We start from the raw sequence: 10,029 nt of genomic DNA, 5'->3' as shown, positions 1-10,029 counted from the left end.
GGTGAGGACGGGGCGTTTATTGGTCCAGGTGCTAAGTGGCTCCCTGCTCTCAGCTGCCGGACGGGCATCGCCACGCAGAGGCCTCCTCCGGCCCCTGACGTGGGACGGACACTGAAGGGGGAACTGTGGCTGCGGCCGGCGCCACACTCCCTTCTCCGCAGGTCACAAGGCCAGACGCCCAGGCAGCGTCCAGGCGCAGGGGCCTTGGGGGACACATCCCTGGGGCCGGCCCTGAGCCCAGCACTGGGGCCCGTGTGTCCTGGGGGGTGGAGCCGGAAGGCGTGGGCCCTGGTGTGGGGAGCAGACGTTCTTACAAAATGAGTTTCTGCTTAAAAAGAGACCAAAGTTGGCAGGAAACCAGGAAACACCTGCGGCTCCTGGCACCCAGGGGTCGTGGGCTGGGGGTCGGCCCAGGACAGCCCTGCAGGTGCCGCGGCCTCAGGGCCGGTCCAAGGCCCTGTCCCCGAAGGTGCCTTCAAAGGTGCTGACCCCTGGGCTCCGAGGGCAGAGCGTCCGGCTGGCACGGCAGCAGGGAGCAGCCTGGCGATCTCTCCGTCTCTCCCGAGGCCCAGGCCCTCCCAGCCGGCTCCCGGCCAGTCTCGGGCGCCTGCTGTGGTCTGTGAGGCTGAGCGGCCGCGGGCAGGACGCAGCAGCGCAGGAAGCTGGCTGGAGGCCAATCGCGCCTGCCGCTGGGGCTGAGAGCCGAGTCCAGGCGAGTCCAGGCCTGTCGAGGCCTCAGGGGCACATCCTGCCCGGGGCGGCCCCTCCAGGCGGGCAGTCGGGTCGGGCGGTCGGTCGGGCGGGCGGGTGCAGTGAAGGCGAGCCTGTCAGACGTTGCTGACCCGGGCTTCCACCAAGGAGGCGGCAGTGGGGCCCACGTCCCTGTCCGAGGGCCGCTCCCGCCTGACGTAGCGTGGCTTCCGCACTGAAACGGTGGAGACAGGTGGGGTCAGGTGGGGCCTGGGGCGGGCGGGGTGTGAGCAGACCCACTGGCACCCCTGGGGCCGGCAGAGGCAGGACACGCCCGACCCAGCAGTGACAGCCCCAGGCCTCAGGGGCAGAGCAGGGACTTGGTGAAGGGCCAGCCCAGGGAGGCGGGGTGACCCCAGACCCCATGCGGGGTTCCTCTCCCCCCCCCCCGCCAGAGCCCGTGTCTCAGAAATGAAGGGGAAAGGGCACGGAAGCCCTGGCTGATTAGGGGGACCTGGGCGTCCCGAGCGGCCAGGGGTGGAGGCCACTGAGCCAGTCCCCGGCCTCCCTGCTGTGGCCCTGGAGGCCGTGAGAGCCGACGTACCTGAGGACTGCGGCGGGGGGATCATCGCGGCCTTGAAAGGAGAGGACAGTGAGACTGGGGGTGCCGCACGGAGGGACAGACACGGGGACAGACACGGGCACAGACGTGACTTACGGCTTCGCTGGGCTGCAGGGCGGGGGCTGTGGGAAGAGCACAGGTGTCACCTGGGGGTCCCTCAGCCTGGGGGGCTGTGGACCCTGCAGAGGTTCCCCCACACCTGCCAGCAGTGCCCTCACCTGGGCTCAGGCCACATTTCCCACCTGCACTCAGGGGGGTGGCCCCTGGCGAGCCCCACCTTCCCACCTTCAGCAGCCAACGCGCCATCCTGGGAGCGAGGACGCACCTCTGTTCCTCCCGTAGCAGAGCCGGGGCAGTTTACTGCTGCGCTTGAGGTAGAAGAACCCGGCCACGGCGAGGATGAGGCCCGAGCTGACGAGGAAGGTCCCCAGGAAGAGGGAGGCTGCCACTCGAGGGCCCCCTGCAGGCAAGGACCCCTCAGCCCTTCCTTCCACGCGTGGGCCTGAGGGGGCACCACAGGCAGGGGGAGGGGCACGGGCTGGGGGAGGGGCACAGGCAGGGGGAGGGGCATGGACAGGGCCACGACCCCCAGTGGCGGTGACTCTGACCCTGAGGCAGGAACGAGGAGGCAGGGCCACAGAGGAGCTGGGAGGAGGGTGGGATCCCAGCTAAGGCGGCACCTGCCGCCCCTCGGACAACCTTCGCGCCTGCTGCCGGCCCAGCCTGGTGACAGGCGGGCACCTAAGTGGGCTGCCCGGGGCCGCCAGCCTCGAGGCCAGGGCAGCACACGCCACCTCTGGTCCTGAGATGCTCAGGGCAGCCTCGCCCTCCGTCCAGGGGCCACGCCCTCCTGTCCCGGCCCTGCCTGACTGCAGTGGCCCAGCGGGCATCAGGGAAGGGGGGTCCTGTGCCCGCCCCGGGGCCCCGGAGCTGAGGCGCCCTTGTCTGGGTGCCGTGTCTGCACCCTCCGAGCCCCCCGTCCTAGCAGAGCCAGGGGACAGCGCGGGACCTGGGTGGCCTCCGGCCGCTGAGAACACACATCCCGGTCACATGGACAAGGGGCCTGGCGGGCTGGGAGGGAGGCAGAGGGTGGATGCGTGGCTCTAAGGGCTCCCCCTGCCGGGACCACTCTCCATGCACACAGCCCAGGTCTGGCCCTGACGTGGACGTGGCCAGCACCACGGTCGGGTCGGCACTGGGACTGGGTCCGTCGATGCCCCTCCCCCCACCCTGCGGGGGGGCCCTGCTCGGGCCTGGGCGCCAGCGCACTCACCGGGACTCGGCCGCCCAGGCGTCCCTGTGCTCCTGTTGACGGGGGACTGTGTGCCCTGGCCAGCCACTGTGGGGGCACACCTGTCAGTGCGGGCCCCGCGGGGGGACCGAGAAGGACCCCCTGGAGCCAGACACAGTCCACAGGGGTCGCGGGGGTGACCGGGGAGGCAGACAGCTCTCAGCCACAGCTGTCGGACGGGAGGGACGAGGAGAGGGGCCGGGCGAGGGGGCCCCACTGCCCTGGGACAGGCAAGGCCCGGAGCTGAGGCCTCGGGGAGGGGGGCAGGGGGCGTGGGGGGAGGGGACGGGGACCGGCGACCTACGGCCTCTGCACTCGGAGCTGCTGTGGGTCCCGTTCCTGCACCGCACGCAGCTGGCGCTCCCGTCCGCGTTCCAGCGCCTGAAGCAGCCTGTGCGACAGAGGCAGTGAGGACGCCCGGCCGGGCGAAACCGTGGCAGCTCGTGCCTGCGGGCGTCTGCCAGCTCATTGCCCGTCTGGACGTCGAGGCGGCACCAGAGGCTGGAGCGCCGTGTCCCAGAGCCGTGTCACCAAAGCAGGTGGTGCTGTGGCCTCAGGCTGGACGGGCCTCCGCCAGCACAGCCCTGACCGCCAGGCCCAGGCCACCCCTCCAGGCCTGGAGGGCTGCCCTCCTCTCGGCCAGTGTGGCCTCCGCTGCCCCTGCCCCTCCACTGGGTCCCACATACTCCAACCCCCCCACACCCGCCAGCCGCCACCAGCAGCCAGCTCTGCCCGGCCAGTGGCCGATGGACAGCCCGTCCTGCCAGCTGCACCCTTCAGGGCAGGGACTGGGTCCTTCACTGTGATTATTAACATCCTCAGCACTTAGCAGGGAGGCTGAGCAAACACATGCTGACCGGCCCCGAGTGCAGTGCTGGCCACGGCCGAGCTGGGGACAGCCACAGGCTAGGCCCCTCTCAATGACCTTCCAGACGTTTCACCCACGGAGGGGTCAGCGAGGGAGGCCTTGCTGCTGTGGCTCCCAGTGAGGGCAGGGCCCCAACGGGCACATGGGCGCAGCCGTGACCAGCGCCAGCCCCCACGCGCCGTGCTGGGCCGGCTTCTGTGACCATGGTGAGCTCCGTGCCTTCCCCTGGCGTTTCGGGGGGAGGGCCGTGGGGAGGCCACGGCATTCGCTCCAGGGTCGGCTGCAGGAGGCCCGGGAGAGGCCTGGCGCCACCACGACGCCCCCAAGCAGCCCGCTGTGCGGTGGGTGCAGGGCAGCCCCGAGGGAGCCAGGACCGCGACCACACGCTGAAGGAGTGAGGCCGACTCAGGGGCCAACAGGCCCTCTGAACACACCTGGCCCTGCCTCGTGGGGGGAGAGGGCGGCCGGTCCCAGCAGGGCCTGAGGACAGAGGGTTCACCCAGGTCTACAGACACCGCGGCGCAGTCGATGGCGAGTCCTCAGCTTTCAAAGTCCAACCTGAGACTGCGAAAAGGTCCCACCACACAGCCTAGAAGACGCTCCCGTGGCATCGCAGCCTCACGCAGCTGAGCGCACGTGAGCAGCCAGCCAGCGGCGAGCGAGCCGCGACCTCTGGCAGCAGGGGTGACGCAGACGTCGTCTTCGGGAGAACTAACCAGTGTGGCTGCGGGTTCCGCCTGCTCACGGCGGAGGTGCACGTGCCTGGAACCAGACGCCATCGCGATCTGCTCGTCCACCCGTACCTGCCTACAGCTTCCACGCGGCGTTTCCAGTTCTCTCCCAGCCTGGCGAGGGGTCACTAAGAACGAGAACTGCCCTGGCCGGAGCCCCGGGAACGGAGCCGGACGCCCTGAAGTCCTGGACGGTCACGCGTGGACAGCCTTCCCGCCTGCTGCCGGGCGAGGCGCTCAGAAAGGCCACAGCCCCCAGGGCCGTCAGACATTCAGGCAGCGGCCAGGAAACCCATCGACGCGGCTCTGTCCTCCCTCCGTCCAAGGGGCTTGGAGCTCAGCCTCTGGACGTCCTCGGCTGCCTGCTCTCTGGACACGAACCCGGGCTTGCACTGCTCCATCGGCCTCCCTGTTCTGTCTCCACAGCAGTGCTTCCTACTCCCCCCGCCCCCTGCAGAGGCCTCACCGGGGAGCCACCGCCACACTGCCCCCCACACGGAGACCCCGGGCGCTGACCGAGGCGGCTCCTGTCTGCTCGAGTCTACAGCGACCGACTCGGCGTTAGTACGTGAGCCCCTGAAGGTACAATGTCAAATGAGGGACGGAAGGAAGCCAGACTGTGTCGCCTAAAACATGCCTCTTTGACATAAAAATTATTTTCAGCTCAAGACACTTAAAGACACAGCAGGTGCCCTCCACTTCCTCTCGGGGCTCCGTGCCGAGCCGATGGCCTCCCTCCCTCAGCCGGGCCTCCCTGGGCGCAGAGCCAGCCTCTCGCCTCCCACTCCTCCCGCTGCTCAGCACCCGTCTCCCATGGGCCCTGCCCACCAGCCAGGAGGAGGCGGCCAGGCCAGGAGGGAGGCTGGCATGGGGCCACCCCTCCCGCCCCGTGCCCTCCGATCTCCCCGAGGTCTGCGCACCCCCTGCCCTCCCGGCCGTGGTGAGAGCCACACGGGCTCAGGCCGGATGCTCACCTGGGCCACACAGGCTCGCGCCGGGGCAGGTGGTGTTGGCGTCCACCACGTCCACACAGCACCTGGACTGCTGGCCCTGGAAGGGAACGGCCGGTCAGTTGTCAGTTCCCAGACCCCGTAGCCAAGGGCGTGTGCGGGGCCTCGAGGGGGAAGGGCCAGAGCCCCGGGGGCCGCAGGCGCCAACCTTACTTCCTGGCACCCAGGCCACAGGGCAGGGCACCTACCGCGCTGTCCGAGGACTTGCTGGCAACTTCCGCCAGGAGGCCGGCCAGGAGGACGGCGCGCGGGAGCGCCATGTCCCAGCGTGCAGGGTCTGCAGCAGAGAGGGCGCGGGCTGCCGGCGGGCGCGGGGGACCTGGCCTGGCCCCACAGAACGCGAGCTGCAGGCATCCAGCTCCTCGCAGCCTTGCGCTCTGCGGTCAGGGTGCTGAGCTGCCCGGAGTCTCACGGCCAGGTCTGGGGCCTGCAAATCAAGGTGCCGGGTGAGGCCCACGGCGGTCACGGCGCAGCCAAACGAGGCCGGGGCCTTGGCCTCCGGAGCTCCGGGTTGGTCCCCCCTGTCCCCCGCCATAGCCTCCCGCAAGGAGGAGGGCTGGGCAGAAAGGGGTGCGGAGCCGTCCTTGCACATGAGTTTGGGCCGGGCTTGGCCGCCCATCACCTCGCTGGGTCCTGGTAAAACCCGAATCCGTCTTGAGCATCTCCACTGGACCGGACCTGCTGGGTGGGAGGGTGCCTCTGGGAGCATGTCACAGGGACCTTGGTCTCACCCACTTTCTTCACAGCAGAGGGAAGGACATCACAGGGTGACACAGGTCGGACCCAGGCCCGGGCCCCCCCAGAAAGCCTTCTAGGGGTGGAACACAGCAAGACGGACAGGACCGAGCCACACACACCAAGCAAAGCTCCCAGCTCGACACGGACCTCCGTGTCCGGGACTCAGGGCCGAGCGGTCGCATCCCTCCTGCAGCCAGGCCCACAGCCCGCGTGAGCCAGACAAGCTTTGGCCACTTCCCGCCGACTTCCGGGAGGGCCACCAGCCATCGGCCGGCACACGGCACAGCAGGCGAGTGTCTTCTCGTGGGAAGGTCCCCGCTAGGGACACCGTGCACTTGGCAGAAAAGCAGACGGAGGTGCTGGGGCGGCGAGTGCAAACACGAGCATGTAGCCTGCTGTCACCCTCGTGTCCGCACAGGGAGACGGGGCGTGTCTCGGGGAAATGGGGGCGTGTCACGGGAAACGGGGGCGTGTCACGGGAAACGGGGGCGTGTCACGGGAAACAGGGGCGTGTCGCAGGGAGACGGGGGCGTGTCACGGGAAACGGGGGCGTGTCACGGGAAACGGGGGCGTGTCGCAGGGAAACAGGGGCGTGTCTCGGGAAACGGGGGCGTGTCACGGGAAACGGGGGCGTGTCTCGGGAAACGGGGGCGTGTCTCGGGAAACGGGGGCGTGTCGCAGGGAGATGGGGGCGTGTCGCAGGGAGACGGGGGCGTGTCTCGGGAAACGGGGGCGTGTCTCGGGAAACGGGGGCGTGTCGCAGGGAAACAGGGGCGTGTCGCAGGGAAACAGGGGCGTGTCTCGGGAAACGGGGGCGTGTCACGGGAAACGGGGGCGTGTCGCAGGGAGACGGGGGCGTGTCTCGGGAAACGGGGGCGTGTCGCAGGGAAACGGGGGCATGTGGCGGGGAAAGGGGGCGTGTGCAGAAAGCGGATAGAGAACGTGCACACCCTCAGTCACACGGGCCACGCGGAGAAGCGCCCTGCACCCCATCCCACCAGAGGCCGGGCGGCACCATCAGCTCGGCCCCAGGAGGAGTGGGCGGCCACGCAGGAACCTGAGCCGGCGGAGGCAGCGCCATCGGCTCCATTAATGAGGTTTCTCGCGGGAACCAAGGCGCCGCTGCAGAAACCGTCCCGGCCGGTGGGCGCTCGGGGCAGGGACTCGCCGCTGCGGCTCCCGCTCCGCCACAGCAGCCACACCGCCGGCTGCTCCTCGGCCAGGAGGCCCGAGGCCCCTCTGACTCCCAGGCGGTCCCCCGCGCGCTCAGGCCTCTCGGGTGGGTGAGCCAGGGCAGGGTCTCCGCTCCCAGGCACTGAGCCCGCCTGCACCCCCCCTCCCCCCAGGTTCCCTCACCACCTCCCGCAGGCCCCGCCTACCCCCCCCCCCAGGGCTCGCCTTGGGGACTCGGGGCGCAAACATTCAGCCCGCCCAGGAGCCCCCGGGACCGCAGGGTGTGTCCTGGCACCATGGCGCACAGTGCCACAGCCGGACGCATGGGTCAGAACTGGTTGGACCTGCCTGTGCCGGCCACTGAGGGGGAACCACACCTCAAAACCACTGGATAAATGCAAGTCATTTTCTGTTTTGGACCCAAGAAGCCACGTAGCTGGTAAAAGGACATCTACAAGGTCAAGAGAAACTCGGGGAGAATTTAAATGGAACTACTTGTTCTTCCCAATTCTTATTTCCTTGGGGAAACCGGTCTCAATTCAGAACCGCCGTCAGGTCACGGCCACGAGGAAGGGGAACCGACTGGGATGGCTCTGGTCAGTTGGTCAGGGGCTGGGTCCCGGCCCCACGACCCTGTGCACAGGCTCCCCAACAGGAAGGCTTTCCTGGGCGTCCGCCGGGAGCAGGGGGGCCCCACCTACACGCCCCGCCTTCCGGACGCTGCGGCTGGAGGGGGCGTGGGGACGCGCGGCCCAGCACCTGTTTCTCCCACTGCTGGGCCCCCACGAAGGCCCGCGGGACGTCACCGTCCGTGTGGGTTCGGCTGGTCGGCTAAGCTGCAGAGGGAGCCGGTGTGAAAAGCCACTCGCAAAGCAGCCCTAACACCTGCTTTTCCTCCTAAAACCGCGACTCGCAGAGAGAACACAGTGCCGGCTGGACGTGAGGGGGAAGGCGCGCCCGGCCGGGGAGCTCAGCTGGTCAGCGTCATCCCGGACACCACGGTTGCGGGTTCGACTCCAGGTCAGGGAACATACAAGAGGCAACCCATGAACGCGTAAGTGAGCAAACAGATGTTTCTCTTTCCGTTCCTCTCTCTCTCTAAAGCCAATCAATAGTGTTTTTAATGTATTTGTTATTGATTTCAGAGAGGAAGAGAGAGATCGATCCCCAGTAGGGGTGGTGCAGGAGGCAGCAGGTGCCCCGATTGAAAATCGAACCCGGACCCTCAGTCCGGCCGATGCTCTATCCGCTGGGCCAAACCGGCCAGGGCAGCACACGGTTTTTTCAAGTTTTGGCCTGTGACTGCGGAGCTCGCGCTGCCCAGCGCTCTGGTGTCCACCCCCAGGGACCTGCGTGCTGACCACCATCAAAGGCACCTGTGCGCGGAGACCACGTGTCCTCAGATGACCCTGGGCGAGGGGCTGTGGGCCGGCCACTGGGGACCACCTGCCGGGGCAGCCCTTCGCTCGGCTTTCGGGAGGGACTCGTGGGGGAGGGGGCGGAGGTGGGGTGCGCCCGCCAGGAAAGGGCTTCTGCGCAATCCCGGCTCTGGCTCCTCCTACGGCTCCTGAGCACAGCGAGGCCTGCCGGCGGGACCCGCTGGACCCGCGGCGACACCCCAAGGGCAGGCCAAGGCTGCCGTCCCGGCGGCGGCGACCCTGAGAACCACGCAGAACAAAAGCGAACTCGATGGGACGAGGCGGCTACAGGTTCGGTCACAAACGGCTTCGGGCAGAAACTGCATTTGCCAGACGCTGTTGCCTGAAATGCTGTAAAAACCGTACCCGAACCACCTGGTCTCCGTCACGTCGGAGCTAAAGCATCTACTCCGTCCTCAGGCGACGACGCTCGGCTGCGACGGCGAAACCTACGTTTCGGCCAAGCCCGGGCGGTCGGGCGATGAACGCGGAAACCCCGGGGAAGAGGCCGCAGCTCCCGACGGTCCGGCGCAGCGGGCGCCGTGGGAGGCCCGGGGGGCTCGGGACGGGGCCCCAAGTCTGGTTACGGGGGCTCCCTCGGGCCCTTTGTCCGGTCCCCGGCCCACGCCCGCCCCGAGACTGCCCCGACCTCGGGGCTGCGCCTCCAGGCCGCCCAGGCTCCCGCCCCGCACCTGCCCAACGGGCCCGCCGCCCGCCCACCCCCAGCCTTTCACTCACCCCGGCGCCCCTTGGGTTCCTCTTTCGTACCCCCCGCCCTCCAGGTGGTCGCGCCGAGCACCTTGGGACTTGTAGTCTCACCGCTGCCACAGCCCGGGTGCCAGGGCGCGAGACTACCAGCCCCGAACTACACTTCCCAGCGGTCTTCGCAAGAGCCCACTCTCGCCGGGTGGGTTCCGCTACAGGATTCTCGCGAGGCCGTGTGAGGCGCTTGCGGAGCGACCTGGGAAGTGTAGTCTAGGGCGCCGTGGTCCTAGCCTCCGGGCCCTGTACTGGGCTAGGGAGGGAGGAGGTGGAGGGGAGAACTACACTGCCCAGGATTCCTCGCGCGCGGACGGTCTTTGGCGTTGCTAGGAGACCGGAAAGCCGGGCGGCGGCAGTACAGCAGCGGGCCGCGAAGTGCTGACAGCAGATCTGACCCGGTTTCGGACGCGGATAGAAGGCTCCCGCCTGCGGCCGAAGCGACGCTGGCGCCGGCCGCCCCTCGGCTCCACTAGAGAAAGTAACAGCACAGGGCCATGTGGCCGATGTGCGGAGGCCGTTGTCTGAGTGGATGGGAGAGCGCGCGGACTAACCCATTTCGCTGCTGGGTGCCTCACTGTCTCCGAGTGGCGCCTGCAAAAACCGAGGCTCCCGAGCCCAGACCCTTCGGACGCTTGGCTGCGAGCCCCGCGCGGGTCCCGGCCAAGCTGGGCAGGGACGTTCACTCCGCGTGGGGCTCCTGATGTGAAGCCCAAGACGGAATTGGGG

At 68.7% G+C, this 10,029-nt stretch overlaps 1 protein-coding gene across 3 annotated transcripts; it reads right to left on the bottom strand.

The window, feature by feature from the left end:
* Positions 1 to 9,321, bottom strand: LOC308517270 (uncharacterized protein C1orf159). 3 transcript variants are annotated; one of them, XM_081088381.1, is made up of 9 exons: positions 9,280 to 9,321; positions 5,401 to 5,639; positions 5,177 to 5,252; positions 2,908 to 2,994; positions 2,586 to 2,651; positions 1,638 to 1,772; positions 1,409 to 1,434; positions 1,295 to 1,325; positions 1 to 925 (listed from the first exon to the last, which is right to left on the bottom strand). In XM_081088381.1, the coding sequence occupies exons 2-9, from the start codon at positions 5,470 to 5,472 to the stop codon at positions 828 to 830; spliced, it is 591 nt and encodes a 196-aa protein (XP_080944507.1). In that variant the 5' UTR covers positions 5,473 to 5,639; positions 9,280 to 9,321; the 3' UTR covers positions 1 to 827. The 3 variants fall into 3 exon arrangements, with proteins under 3 accessions (XP_080944507.1, XP_080944506.1, XP_080944508.1); XM_081088380.1 differs by having other exon boundaries at positions 1,638 to 1,723; XM_081088382.1 differs by lacking the exon at positions 9,280 to 9,321 and adding an exon at positions 8,908 to 9,251.
* Positions 9,322 to 10,029: the final 708 nt, after the last annotated feature.

This window comes from Myotis nattereri, assembly GCF_964212035.1.
Source record: "Myotis nattereri genome assembly, chromosome: 3".
Taxonomy (NCBI): Eukaryota; Metazoa; Chordata; class Mammalia; order Chiroptera; family Vespertilionidae; genus Myotis; species Myotis nattereri.
The sequence above is the reverse complement of the archived record's forward strand: the minus strand, read 5'-3'. Positions and strand labels throughout refer to the sequence as shown.

Excerpts from the sequence above, each read along its gene's own strand:
- LOC308517270 (XM_081088380.1), bottom strand. The coding sequence starts at position 5,566 with ATGCCTGCAGCTCGCGTTCTGTGGGGCCAGGCCAGGTCCCCCGCGCCC. Across the intron at positions 1,435-1,637 it reads CTGCTACGGGAGGAACAGAG|CCCCCGCCCTGCAGCCCAGC; the intron begins GTGCGTCCTCGC and ends CTCTTCCCACAG. Across the intron at positions 1,326-1,408 it reads CCCTGCAGCCCAGCGAAGCC|GCCGCGATGATCCCCCCGCC; the intron begins GTAAGTCACGTC and ends TCTCCTTTCAAG.